At 46.7% G+C, this 23,851-nt stretch overlaps 1 protein-coding gene across 2 annotated transcripts in view; it reads left to right on the top strand.

The window, feature by feature from the left end:
• The window catches only part of PTPRA (protein tyrosine phosphatase receptor type A), a 115,428-nt gene that overhangs the window by 53,546 nt on the left and 38,031 nt on the right, over positions 1-23,851 (top strand). For both annotated transcript variants that reach the window (XM_068189048.1, XM_068189047.1), the window contains exon 3: positions 3,621-3,692. Coding sequence is in view for 1 of the 2 variants with exons in the window: in XM_068189047.1 (XP_068045148.1) it covers positions 3,681-3,692 (12 nt within the window). In the remaining variant the exon portion in view is untranslated. The remainder of the gene's footprint in view (positions 1-3,620; positions 3,693-23,851) is intronic.

The following is a 23,851-nucleotide window of genomic DNA, read 5'->3' on the forward strand; positions in this document are numbered from 1 at the left end:
CTATTAATCTGTCATGGTCTCCATCACCTGTGAAATTCTGTGATTTTCCTGCACTTAGCACCATCCAGAGCTGTGCTTGGAATCTGTCAGCCTCGTGAATGAAGGAATAAATTGACCATGAAAATATTGACAGCACATTTGCTTTTGCCAACTTCCAGACTCAGTCCCGTAAAATTTACTGCTTTGTTTAAATGCACGGAGCTAACCAATATCCCATCCTAAATCACAAGCACTGTACCAGCTACTGGGAAGAAAATTGTCCCAAAAATTAACTCTCTCCCAGCCAAAACCAGGACAAGCTGGTCACAGCACCAAGCCTGTCTGAGTTTGAGAAGTTTTTGGACAATGCTCTCAGGCACAGGGTGGGATCCTTGGGGTGTTCTGCACAGGGCTAGGAGTTGGACTCAATGATTCTGCTGGGTCCCTTCCAGCTCAGGATATTCCATGATTCTAACCATCCTGGAAGACACTTGACTCTGAGTCCAGTGGTCTTTTTCATAACTGGAGTCTCTTTCTAAAGCAGCTTTGTGTAACAGAATTGTCAGAGATACCTGGATCAGGTCAGTGTTGGATTTCCCAGTGCTGCCAGAATTAGAAAATTGAATTTTCATGGTAGAAAATGGAGGTTCCTTCCTATATCTAGCATGTCTTCCTTACCATTGGTGTGGTGTAACAGCAGGTTAAATTGCTTTCATCCAAATACATACAAACGGTATACAAATAATAATTATGAATTATTATGGTATTCCCGAGGTCAGTGGATTGCAGGGTTGGCTTTCCACACTCAGCTGATGGCACCAGATCCTCCAGATGCAGCTTTTTGGGAGGATTATCTGGCAAGAGGATTACACTGCTGGCACATCGTGGTGCCGTGGGGTCAGGAAAAGGCAGAGGAGTGGAAAGGATTGTGTGGGGCTGCAGGAGCCAAATGTGGGATGCTCTCAGCCCCGTGCCGTGCTTGCTCCTTGGCAGTCACACTTCCTCTCTGCACAGAAACTGGTTTCTGAGGCCAGTGAGTAATTTCTAAGAACAGATGTGGATGTAAGACACTCCTGTGAGTGTGTACAACATGAGATGTTTCTACTCTGCCATACTCCAGTGCCTGCCTCGCTGTGCTCCGTACCTGTCACAAGGAATGGGGGCTGTGAGTCACTGCAAGTCACGCATCCCAAATTCCCCTCTGCTCCTGCCACTGATCCATCTTTACAGCCATCTGAAGGCACAGCCGGCTCTACACCCCGTTCACACACGTGCCACTGACATTTATGAGCTCTCTTGTGTTCCTTGTGCCTTTGCCCTTGCTGGTTTTTGTTACCTCCCAGTGTACACTCCTTTTTCAGGAGGTGCTGTCCTTGTGTTGCCAGGAGCTGTAAGCACCCAAGTTTTGGGAAAACTCGGCTTCGTTGCTGATTCCCTTTGAACTCTGGGATGGTGATAGTAGCAGCAGGGGAGCAGACCTCCAGAGCTGGAGAGGGACTTTGGACAAGAGCATGGAGTGGTGGGATGAGGGGGAATGAGCTTGAGCTATGGGAGAGCAGATTTAAATGGGATATTAGGAAGAAATCCTTGGCTGTGGGGGTGATGAGGCCCTGGCGCAGGTTACCCAGAGAGATTGTGGACTTCCCATCCCTGGAAATGTCCAAAACCAGGTTGGACAGGTTTGGAGCAACCTGGGGTAGTGGAAGGTGTCCCTGCCCATGGCAGCAACACTGGACTTGATCATCTCCAGAGATGATCTGACCCAAACCATTCCATAACTCTGTGATTTTCCTGCACTTAGCACCATCCAGAGCTGTGCTTGGAATCTGTCAGCCTTGTGAATGAGGGAATAAATTGGCCATGAAAATATTGACAGCACATTTGCTTATGCCAACTTCCAGACTCGGTCCCGTAGAATTTACTGCTTTGTTTAAATGCATGGAGCTAACCAAAGGATGGCAGGGCTTCACCCCCTCTGCACAGGGAGGAGAGGACAGGCTGAAGGCTGGACTGAATTCTTGTAGCGCTCAGACCCCTCTGTCCCGGGACAGCAGCTCTCCTGGGAGGTGTTGGGAAACGCTGGATCATAAGGAAGAAAATGCAAGTGGTATGTGGGAATACCAACGAGTCTGGCACATCTGGGGTCACTCATTTAGAGCCTCAGCTGTTCTCCAGTTCCCTCAAAAAAGAAGTATCAGGAAATTCACCCAGCTCTCCTCCTCCCTGGCAGATCCAATGTCTTTAATCTGCTCTGTCTCGCAGCTTCTCTTACAATGGAAGTTGCTGGTGGTCTGCTCGGGTTAAGCAGCAATTCTGGCAGACTTGAGAGCAGACATGATCTCCCGGTCTCGTTGCTTTGAAGCTCCCAGTTCTATCACACTCGACTAAATCAGATTTTTGCTTCTCCGTGGAGGTAGAAAATCAGCCCCGTGCGCCCATCTGATTGCAGTGCTGAGGCTTGTCTAATTGAACAAGTGCTCGAGTCAACACTTGAGCAGGATGAAAAACAATGAGGAGATCACCCAGGGATTATGTCTGAGCTCCACAGCTCCTGGCACCGACGGAGCAGATGGCTGGGTCGCATCCTGCCCAAGGCTGGGCAGGAAAGATGTCAATAGGAAAAAAAAAAAAATTAATTTGGTTTAAATGTATTCAACTCGAAATCTACAAGTGCCTCAGGTCTCTAATTCTGTGCTTTATAGCAGCAGCCCAGAAAATGGGATTAGCTGGGGGTTGGCTCTGCAGACTCCTGCAAGGAGCCCTGCTGCTGCCTCAAAGCTGATGTGGGTAAAAAATATTTTGGGAAGGGGAACTGAGATGCAGGGAGTGGAGACAACTTGGCTGGTCCTGTAAAAGTGGGGAGCAGCCAGGAGCAGTGCGGACATGGCAGGTGAGCCATGAGCCCTTGTGGTGTGGCTGTGCTGATGGAGCCAGGAACCCAAACCCAAGGGTTTGGGTGAGGAGGGAGGTGGTTTGTGCAAGTGTGAGAACATCACAAACAGGTCTCCAGCCTGTTCCTTATAGGATCACACTTGATCCTACAGCCAGAGTCTGTATCCAGAGAGGTTTGGGCTTGGGGAAGTTGCTGGTGTCTGTCCCACGGGTATGTGGCCACCAGAAATCCTGGTGACCTCCATGTGGCTTTCTGTCCCCTTCCCTTGGGATGGGAGTAAATGAACACACAGAACTGCTTTTCCCAATGCCCAAACTACTTCTTTCTGGGGAAACACAGCCTCAGAAGGGCCCTTACTACAACAGAAATTATCTATTTCCTCTGGCTCTGGACCCTCCTAAACTTTATTTGCTTTTACCCAAAAGCAGTGCATCTATCAGGCCAAGCTGGGAATATCAGAGTCCCTTCATCTGTAAGTGCTGCTGCTGCCTTGCAATTCCCTCCTGCCACCTCTTCCCAAAAGCACTTTTAACCCTGGAAACTCCCAATTTTGCTTTCTGTACTTAAAAGTTATTTTCATTTTTTCAAGTGTGTCCATAGCTTGAGCAATAATAAAAAAGTGCATTTTGCATCTGGTAAAATGAAGTGGAATTGCCTTGCTGGCAGCAGTAAAAATGCTGTTTCCCTAAGATGTTGCTGTATTTGAACTCCTTGGTTCTAAAAGCTTTCTTTGTTTGTTTGTTTCCAGGGGGCAGCACTGGAAGAACCTTTATGGGCTCCTAATGACGTGCAGGTGGACGATTGACCGATGATAATTAAGGTAGGAAGAGGTGCTCTTAATTTTGGCATCTTCTCATTTGTGCTGTCCTTGAAATAAAATGGTGCTGGCCAGTGGCCATTGCTCTATTTTGGGGTTCAGTACACAACCATGGCACTATGGCCAAGCAGTAACTTGTGCTAAAGTGTCCCTTTAAACACAGATGGAAGGGAAATCTTATTTAAGAACTACCTGGGAACGTAACTAAGTGGAAAAAAATCTGACTTCCTCCCCCAAAGGATAATAAGGTCTCTGTTGGTGTGGAGTTGGAAGGGACATGACTCTTATTTGAGAGCACTCAGCACAGGGATTTTTTTGTTCTGCTGAAACCCAGTGGTTGGGTTGGAATTCAGGTTCTAACTTGCAATCTCAGAAAAAAAAAGAAGAAAACTCGAACTAAAGATACATTTTATTCATTTATTTTCATCATCTTGAGTTTCTGTGGAAAGCTGGTCTATCTCCAAATGTGGCAAGAGAGTGCTCAATTCTTGATGGATGAAACAGAGGAAAATCCCTGATTTAAAAGCAGTAAACTGTTGTACACACTCGGAGGAGAAAATACAAATGTGAGCAGAGTTAAATGGATGTATAAGTAGATTTTGTGCTGCTTTTATACCTGAATTCTTGCTTTGCTAGGTTGTTTCTGCCGTGCTTGGAGGCATCATCAGGAGGGTGAGATGGTCCCTGCTGGTCTCTGCCTCCTCTTCCTGAAGCAAAGAGGGTCTTCACCCCTTTAGGAGTCACCACAGTGACTCCCAAATGTCTACTGTGACAGAGGCTTTGCTTCCTCTCCCAGTTTGGGTTTTCACTTCTGATTAATGGGTTCAGTTAATGGCTGCTTGGTTTTTGGTGTTGGCAGAGAGTTGTTGGAAGGAGAGGGGGAAATTCAAGCTGCAACAAGAGCAAATTCCTTGAACGCGGGTTTGCCGTTCTCCAGCGTATTCCTGCTTTTTGTTTGGCTTACGATAAGATGCACTGCTGTGGAATTTGCTTGGAGCAGGGATTTGCATGAATTATTGTTCCTTGCAACGTGCACATCTGTGCAAACCCTCTCCCCGTGCTCCGTGGTACCCGAGCACCTCTTTGGAGGAGGATTTGTGTGCCGGGGTGCAGCGGTCAGCAAAAGCCAAGTGCTTGGGGGAAGGAAGGCTGCAGCGATAAAAACAAAGTGCTGAAATAAGGGGAAAACTCCTCCAGGGCTGTGCAGCAGCATCGGGATTTGTGTGTTTATTCTGTGTGCTGGCTTCTCATCCCAGCACGATTCTGCAAAAGCAACATCCTCCTGTTAGGAGAAACTCAGGGCAGTTGTGCTTGGCCCCTTGCAGAGTTCACTTTTTATTTAGGAAGTGTAATGGCATCAGTCACAGCTGCTGATTGATATAGTGTGGCCCAAAATTATGTACAAGATGGGAGTAAACAGTCATTGGGGATGGTCTCTTGATTCTGCACTTGGAGCTTTTCATTTGAAAAGTTCCCCCTTTCTCCTAGAGAGATCTTTCTGTAAATCACTAATTAAGCAAATGAGCTGCAGTGACATCAGTCTATCTCCAAAAAGAGCTGGTGTCTTAGGGAAACCTTCGAGCTGCAGACTCAAATTATCCAATATTTAAAATTATGGTGTCTTACAGGAATAGAAAAAGCAAGGAAAGAATTACTGGAATTTTGGATGACTTCAGGTTTGACATACAAAATCAAGATTTTTGTGTAATTCTGAATTCTACACTGATGCTAAATCTGGTGTCCTCACTAAATTTGACTAAATCTGATGGCATTAAAAAATTGCTTGTAATTCTCTTAGTTCCTTTTTGTAGAGAGTAGAAAAGGTTAAGGCAAATACGTTGGGATGTTCATCTACAATACTTTGTGTAATGTATTTATTTTCTGAAAAATTGACTTTGATGGAAAAAACTGGGGGAACTTCTGCCCCCAGAGCATCGGGGGCAGGTGTGAGCAATGGGACAAGGTGGAGCATAAATTTGTGAGGTCCTGAGTTGGGAAGAGCACCAGTGTGTGTTGAAAGCAATCAGAGCAAGGTGCTCAGTGCGATGGTGACGTGGCGTTGCGTGGAGCTGTATCTGAGTGTGCAAAACACTGCCAGAGCTGCTCAGAAGGGCTGAAACCATCAGGGTGTGGAGGGGACACTCCCTTGACACCAGTGCCGTGCTGAGTTTTTGAGAGGGGGAGCGCTAAAACCACAGATCTTGTTTCTACAAAGCCCATCCAAAGCCATCCCCAGCCTCTGCACCATCCCTATCCTCCCCCAGCTGTGTTGCCAGCAGTTTTTGGGGAGGTGGGAGCCACGCTGGCGTGCCCTGTGGATTTGCAGAAGAGCTCAACACGTGTGGTTTCCTCCACCGGTTCCAGCAGCGCCCGCCACCGAGCTGTTGTTTTCGGTGCTACCCACAATAACTGAAATGTCTTTCCTGAGAGATAAGTCAGTAATTGTGGTTGGCTCCTTCCTCTGGTGTTTGTTGCCTCAGTAACTTGAAAGTTCATTTATCACCGGGGTGCTGCTGGTGCTCCCCTCCAGGGGTGTCCTCCAGCACCGGCTGGCCACGGTCCCACAGCCTCTCCCTCAAGGATTGCTCCTCAAAAAAGTGCCACAGCTTCATCTTCTCCTCAGGCACGTGCAGTTGTGGCCAGACTTCATGAGATGAGACAGGAGGTGGTGGGTCAGGACTCATCCCAGCCCTGCACTGCTTCATCCTGGTGGATTCTGCCTTGATTGGCCAAGGCATTAAATGGCTTTTCCCCCACTTGGATTTGCAGTCTTTGTCAAAGCCACCACCAGCTGCAATGCTTCTGAACTCTTTAAAGATTGCTGTCACGTTTTGGGACTTGCTGATGTGCAGGCTGATCCTTGGAGTACGTTTTGGAAACACAGAGTTTGCCCAGAGACCTTAAATCCCAAGTGAATGGTGCTCCTAAATCCCACTGGCTCTTCTCCCCACGTCTTTCCTGTGAAGCTTCAAACTTCAACATGAAATTTGATACTGCTGCATCCTAGAAAACACCCTGGGATTTGCAGGGACTGCTGCACAGAGTGCAAACCCTCATTCCCAGCACACACCTCCAGCACTGGGTGGTTGGAGCTGAGCGTGGAATGGGGACAGGAAGGAGAAAACTCCTTGCAGAAACCACACCAGGCAGCGTGTCAGGACCTGCAGCCCCTACCTGGAGCTGCTGGGTATAAATAAACACATCCACCCTCCACCTTATTTCTGACAACTGCCTCCCTGAGGAGTAATTTATTTTTTTTTTCCCAGTAGCTTGTTCTGCAAGCAGGTTTCCTCTTGCAGGTGATTAGGAAAACCTCATTTTTATGTTAATTAGGCATAACTATCAGTGCACAGACATCAACTGCTCTCACATCCTTCTGCGAGGTGTGATTTTTATTGAAATTCAGTCCTGAAAAACCGATACCAGTAACTGATGTACCTGTTGCCTGAACAGATGGGAAACTGCACCAAAGGGGTGGTTGCCTCATAAAAACGTTGCCAGGGTGTAGCAACCACAGGTTCAGCTTTCAGGAGGGTTGCAGCTGCAGGCAGTTTAGGTTTTTGGTGGTGTTTGCTTGCTAAGTTTGAGGGCTTCCTCAACAACTTGTCTCCAGCGAGATCAAGCCATGCTAATTTAGTTAATTGCTGCTAAGCACAGCTACTGCTGACATTGGTGGGCCTGCACCTATAGGAGCAAATCTTTTTCATGTTGATGTCTCCAAACACATCCCTGCTTTGATTGTGTTTGGTCCAGTGGGAGGGTTGAGTTGATTCACGTCTTCAATAAAACAGATCCTTCATTTTGGGCAGATTGGCTGCTCAAGGCTGGATGGGGTTTGGAGCAACCTGGTTTAGTGGAAAGTGTCTCAGCCCATGGCAGCAGCATGGAACTAAACTGTCTTTAAGATGCCTTCCAATAGCAAAGAAGAGGGAATTCAATCAGATGTGCTTTGGGTTTGTTGGTAATACGCAAGTGCAGCTGCTTTGGTGACATTTTTTCACAGTACCAAGCACTGGAGGTGGAGGGGCCAGAGGAGAACATCTGGTCCCAGCTGATACAAACCAAAATCCATGAAATTCTGGAGTTCTACCCAAGAGTGGTACAGTTGGAATTGCACTGTCTTGCTCCAAGACCACAAGGAGGTTTCAGGACCACATTTGCCCAGCCACACACGGGTCAGCAGTGGGATTAGCCAGGTCACTTGCTAACACCATTAACTTCTATCTCCTTTTCCAGAACTCAGTTCTCGTGACGTTATTTAAGGACTTTGTAATCCAAATCCTTGAGGCTCCTTGCTGAAAGCTAAAACAAATATATCCATCTTATCAGGCCTTTCCAAGAGCAGAGCATGGAAATCCCCTGTCAGGCTGGCACCGTCACCGGTGTTTTCCTCTCTCTGCACCAGCAGACTTTTCCTTTAATATTGCTGTACAAATCTTCCCTGGATTATGCAATGATTAAGAAGAAAGAATGATAAATTACACAGGAATTTGGCAAGGGAGACGTGGACCCCTCGCAGCTCCAGTTGGTGGTTGGATGGATTTGTGATGCATTAAACACATGGACGTGGTGCAGAACCAGTGCTTGGTCAGGGACCTGTTCCCTTTTCACACAGAGTCATTCTGGGTTGGGGATTTTTGTATGTGGATGTCCACAGGGAGATAAGGCAGGATGGAAAAATTAATTATTTTGTGTATTTCCCAGGGCTGTGATCTGTTGATTTTTTTTTGTTTGTTTGGTGGTAGTTTTTTTGTTGGGTGGTTTTTTTTTTTGCTTGTTTATTTTGTTGTTGTTGAAGTTAGGGTTGGTATTAAATGTGTTGAGGTGGTATTTTGTGTTTGGATTCAGATGTTTATTAATTTTTATTTACATTACCGTCTTACAATTTTGAGTTCTATAGTATTTTACTAACAATTAAACCATTTACTAACCATTTACTAACAATTAAACCATTATAAAATGGTTTTGTGTTTATCTTTATAAGGAAAAACGATTTGATTTCTTTTTTAAGGAAAAACAATTTCATTAAGAAATGACACAAATTATTCTTACTTTTAATTTAATAATTAATTACCTATGTCTTGGAAGTGTGGACTTCTTTGTTTAATTATAAAATATTGCTTAAATTTATGAAGAAGAAGGACTAGTTACTGCTTTAAAACTTCTATTTTAGTTTTATATATATTATTATATTTTAAAACTTTCAACTTTAAGTTTTCTACTGTGTGATACTACACACTTCTATTCAAACTTCACACTTATAATCTTGGTGTTATTAATCAATTTTGGAAGCTTTCTCTACGGCTCCAGGTCAAATGTAGTGTTTTCTTGAGGGTCTGTGCTTTTCAACTCAGAAAGTCTAAAATTCTCAGCGTCCAGGGTTCCAGCAGTGATCCTTTAGCTGTGGTGGCATTTCATGGGAAGTGATACCTGGCAGCAGGTAAAAGCTGCAGCTGGGGAGAAGCCAGCCAAGCTTTTGATGCGTGAATCCTCCCGTTCTGACACAAAATGTGATATTTTTCTTACAAACTCCACCAGTTTCTCTGAGCTTCGGCAAAATACAGCAGCACTCGGGGTGAGAGAGGGCACAGCTGGTACCTGTGGAGCCAAGGGATGAGCTCGCTGGGGAAGGAGGTAAATTATTGCCTGGGGAATCTGGAAGGCTGGTCTGGAGGAGGAGGAGAGCTTTAGAGAGAAACTAGATTTTGGCTGACCATTGCTGAGGGAATTTAATTCCCAAACTTGATTTTTAATGCGTTTTATAGGCGCCCATCCATACGCAAGACATTTTCCCTTTCTCTCCTGTCCTCCCTTACCCAGGTGTAAGTTGCAGTGCAGGAAGTGGGTGGTGTACCGGGTGAAATGTACAATATTTGGGGAAGGAAATACTGTAATCCATAGTTTTGCTACTGCAGAGAAGCATTTGTGGGATGGGGGCTGTGTCTGAGCTGCTTGGCCAGGTTCTGCATCCATTTGGTGTGGTTTGTGTGCCTTGGTGAGCAATTCTCTCTTTGCAGAGCTGGAGGGAGGGGAGAAGCTCTTTAAAGAGAAACACTTCAAATATAGATGGAGTTTATGCTACAATAAAGCTGTGTTTTACCTCTTCATGGCTCTTTTTCCCCCCATGGAAGGTGCCCAGCTTGGCTGCACCTCACTCAGCAGATTCTTGGCAACTTCAGGTCTTAACCTTGGGCTGAGCTTTGAGGAAGCACAAGGTCAAGCTGCTGTCGCTCTAGAGGAAGTTTCTAGGTTCAAAATTCAACTAGACCCGGTCCTTAATTTAAGAAAAACCCAAAAAGCTAAAAAGCAAACAAACAATATTAGTATGGGCCGCTTCCAGCTTTGTACAAGGGGGTGAAGAAGTCATAAGAATCACAGAACCACAAAATGTTCTGGGTTGAAAGAGATCTTAAAAACCATTTAATCCAGCCCCATGCCATGTGCTAGCTAAATCCACTGGACCGGCTAGCAAAATCAACAAGATCATGTGAACAAGGCCATGATCTTGCAAAAAACTTTGTATTTGAGACGAGGTAGTTTTGAGGATGAAATGTTGCTGTTTCTCCCCCAAAATGAGTGGATGTTATGGCATCTAAAGTGACATCTGACCTTCTGAGGGGCAGGTGGGGCTGAGCAGGGAGGTCTCTGCATCTCTGCAGCTGCATCACATTTGGGTTTAGTTATTTAAGGTTCCTCCTTGCAGAGGAAACTTGTGGGGAGGTGAGAGCTCTGCAGGAGGGGGAAATGGCTGAAGGGATTAAGCAGCAGAAAGTTGGTGGAGTAATGTGGAAGCTGAGTTGGGTTTTTCAGGAGAGAAGTTGGTCAGGATTCGTGTTGTGTTGGTGGTTTAATCCATGTAAGAAGACTCAAGTGTGTGGAAATGCTGGGATGTTTGGGATGTTCAGTGTCTCGCTGCCTTCATCCCAAAGATGAGCTCAAAGTTACAGGTGGTGACCAAGAACAGCTTGGAGGGTCTGGAGGGAAAGAGTTAAATCTGAACAAAAATGAAATTATTTGGAAGGGCTGGAGCTCTGCCCTTCAATGCTTCCCCAAACTGGAAGGTGCAGGGAGCCCCAGGAATGGCTGAAACACCCAGGGATCCCCATGAAAGGTGGCTTTGGCTGGATTTTCTTCTTCCCAGTCTGTCTTGGGCTGAACACTCGACGGAGAGGGTGAAGATTCTGTTTGCACACTGCCAGAGCAGGTGTCCCTGAAAGACATCATTTACTGTCGAAAAACCAACCTGAAACTCCAGCTGCAGTGGATCAGTGCCTGCAGCTGCCTCGGGCCACGCTGCTGCCAGGTCACCACATCTTCAGAGCAAAGAAGAACCCTGGTCCTGCAGCACCCTGCAGGTGCTGGGGTGCAAGAAGACCTCAAGCCCCACATTGTGGTGCTGCTCCACCTCCTCCCAGAGCTGCCAGAGGCTCAGTTTGGCTGTCCTGGAGCTCAGACACACCTTGGGCAGGATGGAGATTTGTTTGCTCAAATGACAGGCCACAGGAAATGAATTTTCTGCTCCTCAGGTGCCATGAGCAGCATTGAAACCGCCCCTAAATACTGCACCAGGGATGCTCATAGGTGTCCAAAGGATGAAAACAAATTGGGAAGCCCAGTATGGCACTGGTTTTGAGCCAGTTGATCAGTGGAAGATCAGCTTTGCTGGAGGTGCTTCCCAGCTGCTGTTTTGCTTCACAGGTCAATCTGTTAAAAGTCCTTTTCCCAAGCAGCCAGAAGCTTGATCAAAACCTATTTAATATCTATTTCTTTATTTTTATGTGCTTTGAATCCTGAAATGCACCATTTGGGAAGATGTTTTAGTGAGATGTTGGCTGGCAACCCAGCTCTGCATTAAGTGCTTTAAAACACCTACTCCCCACTTCAATTTTATTTGCTCTTAAATTAAAAAAAAAAAAAAAGATAATATCTGCTAGACACCAGTTTGTTCATCCCTCAGGCAGGTGTACAGGAGTTTTCATTGTTTTTAAAGTGGCTTTTGGAAGGGCTGTCAGCTTGCTGAAGCCCATGATGAATCTCTAAGAGGTGCTTAAGTGGAAATGCTGGCTAAGTGATGGGACACAGGATGCTCAGCCTCACCTTTGGTCCCCACGCTGTGCTCTGGGCATCCCTGCCTTGTAAACTCATGGCTCAGCCCTGGGGTTTGAGCCTTAGCAGGGGAAGAAATTCTTCCTCCAAGCTTCATGCCTTGCTTGTAACGAAATGACTTTATTTCCTTGTGCAGCAATCATAATTTTAATAAATTTTCCCTGTCACAAAAGGAAAGAAATGTCGTGAACTGATTTTCTCCTCCTCTTCACCGTGAGGCAGATTTTTGCTTTTCAAAGGAAAATACCTTTTAAAACATTTGCACTTCCTTTCAGCTTGAATGATTTCATCCATACTCTGATTTTTATTAACAAAGGCTCACAGCAAGATGGCTTTCAGCCCTTTCAGCTGTTGATTTATCCCAGTCTTTATTCTTGGGAGTAAAAATATGGAAAAATTCTCTGTTACACAATTTTTAACATACATTTTCAGAGTTTTAAGCCACAGTGCATTGTGGGGTTTTTTGTTTTTTTTTTTTTTTCCCAGTGATGCTTTAACATCTGAATTTAGTACAATTCACTGTTTTTGAAGCATTTGGTGACTTTTGCTTTGTGCTTGATCCAATTTTGATGTGAATTGTCCCAACTTCTGTTTCAGGGGAGGAGCAAAGTTATTTTTTTTTTTCTCACCAGCCTACATGGCATTGAATCCATCTGGAGCACGTGGCTGCTGTAATACAGAAACCACACTTTTTTTTTTTTTTTTTTCTTTTTTCCTTTTTTTCACAAATTCTTCCCAGTGTGACTTCAGTAGTTAAAGCTAATTCAGTCTCCTGCCCTGGGACTGCCATGCTGGAAGCTGAAATCTGTTTGTGTTTAAAGATGCTGCTTCTATTTTGGTAGGATAATGCATCATGGAGAAGCCTTTCTTCCCACTAGCTGCACACTCAGCCTGGAATAAGGTCTCCAGGGGCACATCCTAATGAAATAATCCACTGGGACACCAAAAAAAAAAAACCCACCCCTGATAGTGGGATCAAGCTGGATGCTTCCCAAAAGGAATAAGTCAAAGTCTTGTGTAGCAGAGGTTGGGCACAGCCGAGGCTGGTGACTGATGAGATGGTATTAGGAGAAAGCTGTTGGCCAAACAAAGTCTGATGTGTTACAGGATAGGAATTTTTATATGGGATGCTGTATCTCATCAGCAAAAAATGGCAGGGATATGGGATATGGCAGCCCTGAAAGTTTTAGGGATGTTGGTGGATGAAAGGCTGGATGTGCCCTGGCTGATCCCACGCTGTGGGCAGCAGGGAAGGGGGGATTCGGTGCCTGAAGAGGCTTCAAGGGAGCTGGAAAGGGACTTTGGGCAAAGGATGGAGGGACAGGACAAGGGGGAATGGCTCCCACTGCCAGAGGGCAGGGATGGATGGGATATTGGGCAGGAATTGTTCCCTGGGAGGGTGGGCAGGCCCTGGCGCAGGGTGCCCAGAGAAGCCGTGGCTGCCCCTGGATCCCTGGCAGCGTCCAAGGCCAGGCTGGATGGGCTTGGAGCCACCTGGGATGGTGGAAGGTGTCCCTGTCCATGGCAGGGGGTGGCACTGGATGGGCTTTAAGATCCAACCCAAACCATCCTGTGGTTCTGGTTCTAGGATGGCATTTTCATCCAATTCAGATGGGCTGGGATGCAGTGAGGGTCATTAACAGGGGCAGGGTGGTTAATTAACCCACGGGACACATGCAGGGGGTGTCGGACACAGCCATTCCACCCGGGAACACGGGATGCACACAGGGACAGCAAGGGTTGTGCTCTTGAACCCGGCTCCCGAAGCCGACAATGTCATGAGGAATGAAGGAGTTTCTCCCCTAAAATTCGATGCAGTTGCATAGAGGATGTGCCAGGGGCTGAAGGAGCTCCCCTACAGTTGCCTTCCCATCACTGTCACTGCCTTCCTCACGTGGATCAAGATGAATCAAGGACACAGCACTGGGGAAGGCGTTGGCTGTCCCTCTCTGAAAGCCCCACCACCAGCAGCTGATGATCTGATGATCCTCACCGGAGTTCCTAGAGGGATTTACAGAGCCTCTGAAGTGCTCACAAGTTTTTGACTATCCCAGTACGTATTTATCTGCAATTAAGGCATTGCAAAAACATTATGAACCACGAGCCATCACTGAGTCCTGCTTCCCTTTGTGTCAGACTGGCAAAGGCTGGCTTTGATCCTCTCTTATCCCCATGGATTGGGGCCATCTCCTTTCTTCTCTGCACTGAGGACCCACAGCAGCATCTGGGACTGTGCGTGGGGCCCCATACAAGCAGCAGCCAGGCTCATCTCTCCAATTTTCAGGCTCGCCAGCGCCTTTTGTGAGATGGTACCAGCTTTGGTACTTCAAAGAAAGGTGTCAGAAATGCAAAAATGAGCAATTAAGCATTAATCTGCTTGTGGGGATGGGTATCTGCCTCCCCCTCCTGATTGCAGTGAAATTAGTGGTTGACTTGAGCCTGTAGTGGAGCTATTTATACCTCGAAGGTTTGAATTATAGCTGGATAGATTATATCATCCCTTTGTTTAATCCTTTTTCCTTTCTTCTGTCGGGCTTTTGACCTCAGTGATTTTCAAAGCAGTCAGATTCGCTTCCTACGGTTTTCTTGTGATGGTATTTGTATCCAGGAAAGGGGAGGAGAATTTAGATAGCTTTTTCTGTACTGTTTTATTTTCTCTTGCTCTCCCTTACTCATTTCCTCATTCAACAGCCCAGTCCTTTTTTTTTTTTTTTCTTTTTTCTTTTTAACCTTTTCAGGCATTTTCATTCCACAACTGTCATTGCCTTTTCTAAGGCTTTTTATTTTCTAGGGCTTCAAAACAGCAGAGGTGAGAGGCAGCCTGGGTGAATATTCCACTTTATAGGCTTGAACTCTTCCCAGAAATCTTTGGAGTGAAGCTCTCCTGCCATGCACCTGCCTGCTGGTCAGACCTACAGCTCTCCTTCATTTCCCCCCCACCCAAGGACCAGTGTGAGGGAGGGTGTTGTTGCTCTTGGATTTATTGGCTGTGATTTTGCAAATAAATGCTTTATAATCACTTCCTTGCTGCTCCTTGCAGCCAAGAAAGGGAGAGGTGCAGCCAGGGAAGGGCAGGCTGCCTCCCTGTGCTCTGGCTTTCCCTTTGGATATGCATTTCCTATTTCCAAGACTGCTTTTTTTTTTTTTAGACCTCTAATAAGTGTTAGAGGGTTTAGAATATATATTTATTCTTAGAGCTCTCTAAAAGTTATGTTTTCAACAAAAACACCCCAAAGTTGGCCCTGGGTCAGTGGCTGCAGTGGTTCCTGGCTCTTTGCTCTGTTGCTGCAGTTTGGATTTTCCTGTACTTCCCATCCAGGAGAAGCTGTCAGAAAAATAAAGGGCACAGGAGATGTGGAAGTTGACTGAGTGTTTTTAAATATTAGAACATGCTGTACAAGGCTGGGAATTAAATTTTGCTGCAGAAGCAAGCAGAGTTCCTCTGCAGTGTGAGATTCCCTCACATATTCCTCGGTGGGTTTTCCTACCTGGAGCAGCCCTCCCACCTAAAAAATTCCCACTGGCCTTCAAATCATTGTGTGGCAAGGATTTACACACATGGTTGAATGTTTTTGGACAAGAGAGAATGAAGATCTCCAGCAAAACTCCTGGCAGGAGGGGAAACCTTTAAAAAGTGATGCTGAGCTGGGCGCCTGTGGGATAGGGACAGCTTTTAATGACTTCCAATTCCCCATCCCTGTATTTCCCCATCCCTGGAAGTGCTCAAGGCCAGGTTGGATGGGGCTTGGAGCAACCTGGGCTGGTGAAAGGTGTCCCTGTCCCACAGGGAGGACCTTGAAGTGGCAGCAGGCTCTTGGATCCAGTGGGTCATTATTTGCTGAAGTGATGATCAAGGCCAAAATAACCATTTTTTGTAATAAATTAGAACAGCTTTCACCACCAGACATGGGTATAAAATCCTTTGGGGGAAACAGGATGGTGGCTGGAGTAGAATTTTCCCATCCAGTGATTTTTTAAGGGCATTTTCAGTCAAAGCCATTGCATTTTTGACACCCTCTATCAGTATGTGCTTAACCTCCAGCCTGGTGGATATCTGGGGCCCTGTTTGTCTCTTGCAGCCCTCCCAACATTTGTGAACAATTATTTCTTTGGAGCAGCCTTTGAGCCCTTAGTCCTTTCTTCTCCAAGCTGCTGCCCACGTTTGGCCACATCTCAGCCTCTCTCCTTGGTATTTCTGGGAAGTGGGAGCTGTTTCCTGGTGCAGAAAACCCAAATATTGGCTAAACTCAGATCCTTCATCTGGAATAAAGTTGGGAATATTCATCAGGCAACACCAGTATCATCACCTTCATTTTCACACACTTGGGGAGTGTTGGAAGCAATTAAGGCTGGTCAGATGGGATGGGTCCCTCTCCTTTCTCCCCTTATCCCACCCTTTCTTACTCTTTTCTCTACCTCCTTTCCCTCTTCCCTAAAAAAGGAGAAAGGGAAAGAAAAGCAAAGTAACTTGTATGGATAGAGGGGAGGTGTAATTATGAGCAGTGGGACCAATTTAAAAAGAAAGATTTCAGGAAGACTCAGACTTCCTTTGACATGTTGAGGGGTTTTGCTGGAGGATAAAAGGAAAATAAACTAATTTATTCCTAAATTGTAATTCCTTTTTGGTATTAATCTGTTTCATTAGTGTAGTTCACAAATGCACACAGGCAGGGGAGAGAGGGGGGCAGCAAATTGAAATGAAGACATTTTCAAAAGGAAAGTCTTGCTAGAAGAGGCTTCCTGCAGGGAGAAATCATATCCCAGGGGAAGAGCTGGAAACTCAAGTCGCTTTGGACTTTTATAAGTGAGACTGGATAGAGCAATTTGGGAAATTTCTTCTTGGGAGCAGTTTTTGCTGCGTGGTGGGTAGGACCAGATGGTCTAATTGATCCCTTCCCTGGCCAATCCATGTGGTTTTCATTTCCTCCTGGAAAAAAAAAAAAAAAACAAACCTTTCCTCCTGGGAAGGGCACTGGACTGAGGAGTGTGGTGGCCTTCGAGATCTGTCACTGCTTACAGGGTTGCTGTTGTCCTGGGCTGTGATTCTGCTACTCTGAAATATTTTCAGTTAAAAAAGATTCTTTTTATTCCCTGCTGTGACTCTTTCTAGACTTAGGAGGGTGTAGCCATCTTTGCAGGGAGTGCTCTTCACCTTCCCTGAAGCTGCAGCTGAGGCATCTCCCAAAACTGTCTGGTGTCCATGGCTGTCAGCTCTGGGGCTTGTGAACTGAAACTGGTTTCACTGGGATCTGAACAGCTTTTTCTTGGCTTTCACCCACAAAAAAGCAAAAAAACAAAACAAACAACAACAACAAAAAAAACTGTTTCCTATTTGCTCCATGGGACTGAGCTCTGAGAATAGGGAAGAAATTGGGGCAGAATGTATCATCATAGTATCACAGAATGGGCCTTAAAGCTCAGCTCATCCCACCCCTGCCATGGGCAGGGACACCTTCCACCATCCCAGCCTGCTCCAAGCCCCATCCAACCTGGCCTTGGGCACTTCAGGGATCCAGGTGATGCCTTGGGAAGGCTGACCTAGAACAGAGACTAGACAGAGCTAAAGAATAAAGCAGGGATTTATTAGGAGGCCTCAATGGATCCACCTTAGGCAGCACAAGAGCCCAGCCAGGGCTGCACCCAAGATGAACCAAAATGGTCACAAAATGCACAATCAATCAGTGGGTCTCACACTTTTAGAAGTTCTGCTCCATTTGCACATTGGAGTTCATTGTCCCATTCCAGCTTTAGCCCATGCAGTCCCATCCTTCTTGTTTTTCTCTGTGCAGCCCACGTTGTTTGTGCTCTTGGGCTTGAGATTTGGATCATTTGTCCTTGGTGCCCAGCTGGAGCAGGAATTGTTTTGTCTCCCTGCTCTGTGCAGAGAGCTCCCCATCCCCTCATGTGAAGCTCAGACCCACACCCTAAAGCAGCACAGAATCTGAAAAATAGAAAAGCCAAAACCTGAGGCATCACACGGGCAGCCACAGCTTCTCTGGGCACTCTGTAGCTGGCCATGAACTTTTTATTTCCCCTCTCTTTTCCCCTTGGTCGTCGTGCAGGTTGGTGATGAGAAACCCTTGTGAAGCAGGTTAGCATTTGACCCAGCTGTAACATTAAATTATGTGGCTGCTGGTTGTTGGTGTGTCGTAGCTGAATCACAGCTTGATGGTCATGAGTGCTTTGCCACCAACCTTGTTTATCTGCCAAGGTGCGTGCCGTGCCTGTTGATGGGAAGAAAAGCAAGGATCTGTGACTTGGTATGGATTTCCAAGGAGGAATGGGGAGATCTGGGAATCATTCCTTATCTAGGAAGGATGGTTGTGACTGAGGAAACAGCTGTAGGACATGGGAGGAGGAAAAAGGTGAGAGTGTGGACTCTGTGTAGCGTTTAGGAAGGAGATGGATTGAGTTTGGTTTAGTGCTGAATGTGAATTCTTGGGATAGAGAGAGCTGGAGCAGGGAAGGTGAGGATTAGAGAGCAGTGGATAAAGGAGTGACTTGTGTGCTGCAGCTGAGCAGGGGGATGCTGATCCAATCCATCTCCATGGTTGTGTTTGCTCTGGACACACGGGGTTGCATGTGAACACAGTCCACACGTGCCTGGTTTTGAGGCTGTGGGGACTGCAGTGCCCATCTTTATTTGGTTCTCTACTTCAGGGCTCATATTTTTTATTTCATGTGCAAGAGTTGAACCTCAGCTCCGCTGTCCTCTCCTCAGGAAAAGCCTGTGGAGCTCTCCCCAGGATCTGTGCTCAGAGCACGTTCACTCCCTTACACTAGAGCAAGGTCAGATTTCTGAAGGATCTCATTTACCCTCAGAAGAGATGGCTTTTCAGAGGAAAAGTCCATCCTCCTAGACAGTGACTTTATCCCCTTGACAACTCTCAATTCCTTCTGAATTCTCCCAGTGGTCAGGGACAGCAGAAGTTGGATGCTGCATAATCTCCGATTCCCTGCCGGTTCTGCATCCCTCCTCTCAGCAGTGATTTGTAAATATTATTTTCCCCCCAGTATTTTAAAGGATATTTTCATCTCCCTTGGCAGAAAGAGGAGGATATTTCTGGCACTGCTGTTGTGTCAATTTTGCTCCTTGTTTAAGATTAATATTAAAAATAATAACAGCACCAAAGCAAACACAATTTTGGTGTTTTTCTCTTCATTTACCCATTCAGTTAAAGTCCTGGAACTGCAGCTTTGCTACCACTTGAGACCCAAAATGCAAATTTAACTGAAGATCACATGGAAATCAACTAAGCCATTTTCTGTGTGATGAGCGAAGGTGCATAGAGGGAAAACCACACTGGAATTTAGACCTTGGCAGAAAATAGGGAAGAACTGTGGGCTGCTGTCATGTTGATGGCTTGGGCAAGGCAGTTTTGATTTTGGTGTGTTGTTTCTATTTAGCTAATTCTTAGCAGCATAGTGGCAATTTTAGAAAAGTTATTTCAGTCAGCAGTGAAACTGCAACACAATAAAGATAGATTTGTTCCCCTGATAACAGTTTTGATCAAGGTTTCCTTTTATCCTGCAGTTTTTAAATAATTGGCCCGCTTGCTCTTGGCTTTTATTGTACTGGGGATATTATAAACTCAGATTGTTTTGTAGACCTCTAATTTTAGACACATCTCGGTGCTTATTGTTCCTTTCATCCCTTTTTTTAATACCATGACACAGCTTCTGCAGAGAGGTGGAAATCATCTGCATCCTGAGACTTTCATGTCTAGACTGAATGAAGGGCACGAAAATACAACCAGAGCAATCCCCCCACAGATGTTTTTAATAAAGACACTTCTCCATCCCAGCCCCAAAGCCCACAACTAACTCCCTTTGCCATAACACCGGGCAAAAATAAGTGGACGAAAATCATAAATGCAGCTTTATGGAGTGAGTGTGTGAAATCAGGAGCAGCTTTCCAAACCAGTGGCTGTGTATAAAAGCCAGCACAGGCATCAGGGATACAATTGAGTTGCTAAGGCAGAGTTTTCCAATCGTGCCCCGCAGAGCCCCGCATCGTCTCATTATTCCGCTCCAGCGTCAGCCAACAATGGGGGGAAGATAAAAGCCTGGCAACCCCTTTGCTTAGAGGGGTCCATTTATCCCAGCTCTTTGTAGGGCAGTGTAATTTTAGGCTTTTACAGGGCGGATCACGCCGAAATCCTCGCTGCAGCACTTCCGTAAATAGGTCAGGAGGGGACTCGGCGTCGGGAGAGCGAGGCCGGGATCGCACCTTGCTCGGAGGGAATTGTGTTTTCTCAGTGGAAATAAGATGGTTTTGTACTCATTCACCCACTTCATAAAGGGAAAAAAATAAAAATGGGTCAGTTGGGCAACGGCGGCGTGTTTCGGTGTGCTGCATTTGGGATGGAAAGCTCGTGGAGCCTGGGATTAATGCTTCTGCAGCAGCAGCAAGGAGTGATGTCTTTTTTTTTTTCCTCAACAGGAGCTTTGGAAATGATGTATAACAGGTGTCTCACCTTTCTGAACCTTGTTCTGATAGACTGGACTTGTTTGGCAGAAATTATAAAGCGGTCCTGGGGATGTTTATCAGCTCCAGCACTTCTGGGTGACCTTGCATCTCATCTTTGGAAGCAGCTTAATCCCTGTAAAATCCCAAAAGAAGGATCTCAGGGTTTTTATTGGTAGCTTCTGTATTTTGCAATACTGTGACAAACTGCAGGTGTTGGGCATGGTCAAGGGTTTGGCCACAGTGGCAAAAGACTTGGGAATAATGGGGTGAAGTTCTTTATTCCTCCTCTCCTCACTGACAAGCTATTAATTAATTACTCAGGGAGGAAATAGGAGGACTCTGGAAGGCAATCAAGTGCCAAAGTAAATACAGCCTGGCCCTGCCTTTAACTGACTTTCATGAGGAGTCCTCCTTGAAAAGAACTGGAATAACACAGCCCAAGGTGAATAAAAAACTTTGAACATCCGTGACCAGGTGATGCAGATCCCTGAGAGGCTTCCTCTCTCCCTCAGTATGGGAACAAGCAGCAGGCTGGGATCTGTGCTCTAAGATCCCTCAGGATCAAAGCACTGCAAAGGATCCATTAAAAAAAAGTAAATAAATAAAATCCACTTTTCTCTGCCTTAACATGGATTTTGCTCTCAAACCACACCGGAGATAGATGGATGTGTGGGGAGACCGAGGAGTTGCATGGAAACCTTTAGTTGTTCTTCCACCCAAACCACAGATGCCCTGGTAGGCATGGAATAGCCAAATGTTGGAGATGCTTCTCATTTTGCTGGGGAAAAGGAAGGCAAAAGAAAGGAAAAAGACCTCTTCTGTTAGTCCATTCTGTGGGAATGCCAGGGCTTGGTTCAGCAGGGAGTTAAGACCTCGTTGTGTTTGCTTCACTTCCCAATAGAGCTTCTTCCATCTAGTGCAACCAAAGGACTTCCAGAGTAAGACTTGAAATCAAATTTTCCTCTCCCAGTAAAACCTGGGGTCATTTGAGGATGACCCAGAGCAGTGACACTCAGGAGAGGCAGAAGCAGGAGCTCTCCCTTTCATGCAGTCACCCAGTATTTTCATCAACCCGAGCACAGGTGTTTTTCTCTCTCCTTCCTCTGCTACTCAGCATAATCTGTGCTGCCACTCAGGTTACATGGCCAGAGGCTGCAGCACAAAGGAACAACCCCTGACTTTGCTCAGCCCTGTCTCCTCGCTGTCACCTCTCCAGTTCCTGCCCTTTCCCCTCAGCCTCTCACCCAGGAGCCTCCTTTGACCCTGCTGCTGCTTTCCTCTATAAAAAGGGTGGAAAGAGCCCGAGTGGCAGCTCCTTTGGGCTGGGAGAGGGGAGCTGGGTGCGCAGTGACACACACAAAAACCTGTTGCTGTTACTCTCTCCTGCTGAAACAATATCTGGCTCCCTGAAGCCGAAGCTTCTGCGCAGCGAGGAAGGATGGAGGTGATGGCAAAGATTTGGGACACCTCGCTGTCCTTGGCTGCCCAGCTTGTCACCTGCTTCCAGGCTGGCTCCCTGCCTCATGGCTGGTGAGAATTCCCAGAACCTTTTAGGTGTGGTTCTGGGAATGCTTTGCTCCAGGGACCTGCTCGGTGTGAACAAGAGGCGCCAGATTTCCCTCCTCCCACCCCACCGAGTCCTCAGGTTACTGCAGGGCTTGTGCAATTTGATGTCCCTGAGTGCTCCTGTGCTTTGTGACTCATGGATTTTGCCTGCCAGGCTGTTAAACCCCCAATTTTCGTGTTCCACATCCCAGCTCTTGTAATATCTCAGGTCTTTTGAAATGGGCAAGAAGCAAAAGCCCCACATGAAAATGCTGTTGGGCCATGAGGGACACAGGGAAAAGTTTGGAGCGGTGCTGGGCAGCAGGGACAGGTTGAGGTGGATATTGGAAAGAAATTCTTCCCTGTGAGGGAGGTGCAGGGAGAGAACAAAGATGCTGAGACACGAGGTGATGCTGATGGTGGGACACTGGGTGCTTCTCTGATGGCGCATCAGGCCAGAAGCAGAGATCACGTTCCCCTCAGCTGACCCCAAATTAGAGCCAGCTGTCAACACAGAAATATTTAACTCTCGTCTTCAAGTGAGGGTGGGGATGGGTGTCAGCAGGGACCAAAGGCTGCTTCAGCAGGGACCAAAGGCTGCTTCAGCAGGGACCAAAGGCTGCTCCAGCAGTGAGGGTTGATGGAGAGCTGGGAGGGTGGAAAAGTGGAGCTGATGGAGATTTATGGAGCCTCAGAAGCCCAAACTGGAGGGATCCTGTCATCACTTCCAGCGAGTGCCCTGTAAGAGCAGGAGTGGGGCACACACCCATGGGGTAAACCAGCAGCTTTCCCAGTTCATACTGGGCTGCCCAGCTGGTCCTCAAACCCCAGATCCAAAGTCAGGTGCTCCCATGAAGCGGTGAGGCAGGAGGGGAAGATGCCAGCTGCAGGCTGTGTTTCTGGTAGCTCCTCTCTGACTTAACAGGAAAAGACTGACCACAGAAAATGTACAATATTGTTTTTCTCCACATTTTCCTGAAATCTGTTGAACCGCTTTGCCTGTGGAGGGAGGAGGGGTCATGTGGGGGATGGGGAGGAAGAAATAATGGTGGCTCTGTTCAAGGGAACTCCCCTTACAGACAGTTTGTGTTGTTATTTTGCCCCTCCAAACACATAGATCTGATCTGAAAATCCCAGGCTTAAAAGCACAGATGTTTAGTCTGACACACAAATGTGGCATCATTCCAGCAAGTGGAACATCTGGAAAGGTCCTGGTGAGTTCTGAGGAGCTAATCTGGGATGAGAGGAGTTAAAGCTGCTCAGCAACAGCTGCATCCTTCACCCAAATCACCTGAAACTTTCCTTCCCTTCCCTCCAGGTCTTTCCCTTTGTACTGAAGCAGCTTTCAGAGATGTGTTACAGCTTCTCCTGTCCCTCAAAGTGTCCTCTTCGAGGAGCAGGGGGAGAATCAGTGGTGGGGATAAAAACCAGCCCATGGCAGTGCCACCAGGCTGGATATTGTGAGGTGTTTTTGGGGATCTTATCTCTGTGTCCAGATAGGTCGGGGGGAAGATGGTGTGGGATTGATTCTGGCCCTACATTAATGTCACAGCCAGAGATGTGTTGGGGTGTGAGTTGGGATGGGTGGCCTTTCATTTCAAACTCATTAATTTTAATTCCAGTCCACGCCAGCAAGGATTAAAAGTCACCCCACTGCTGATGTTCCTTCCTTGACTCTTAATAATGTCTCAGCTTCTGCCATGAATAACTGGTTCCTCCAGGTGGTTTAAGAGTATCCCACACCTGAAATGCATGAGCCAGCTCCCAGCCCAGAAATAGAATTGTACCCTGGGATGTGTCCAAAGAAGGGTGGCCAGCAGCTCAAGGGAGGGGATTCTGTTCTCTACTCTGCTCTCAAGGTGCTGCACCTCCAGTGCTGTGTCCAGGTCTGGGATCCTCAGTACAGGAAAGATGTGGAGCTGCTGGAGCAAATCCAGAGGAGTCCAGGAGATGCTCCAAGGGCTGGAGCCAGCCTGGGAGAGCTGGGGGTGCTCACCTGGAGAGGAGAAGGACCCTGGGAGAGCTCAGAGCCCCTTGCAGG

This window comes from Anomalospiza imberbis, chromosome 4 (genome assembly GCF_031753505.1).
Source record: "Anomalospiza imberbis isolate Cuckoo-Finch-1a 21T00152 chromosome 4, ASM3175350v1, whole genome shotgun sequence".
Taxonomy (NCBI): Eukaryota; Metazoa; Chordata; class Aves; order Passeriformes; family Viduidae; genus Anomalospiza; species Anomalospiza imberbis.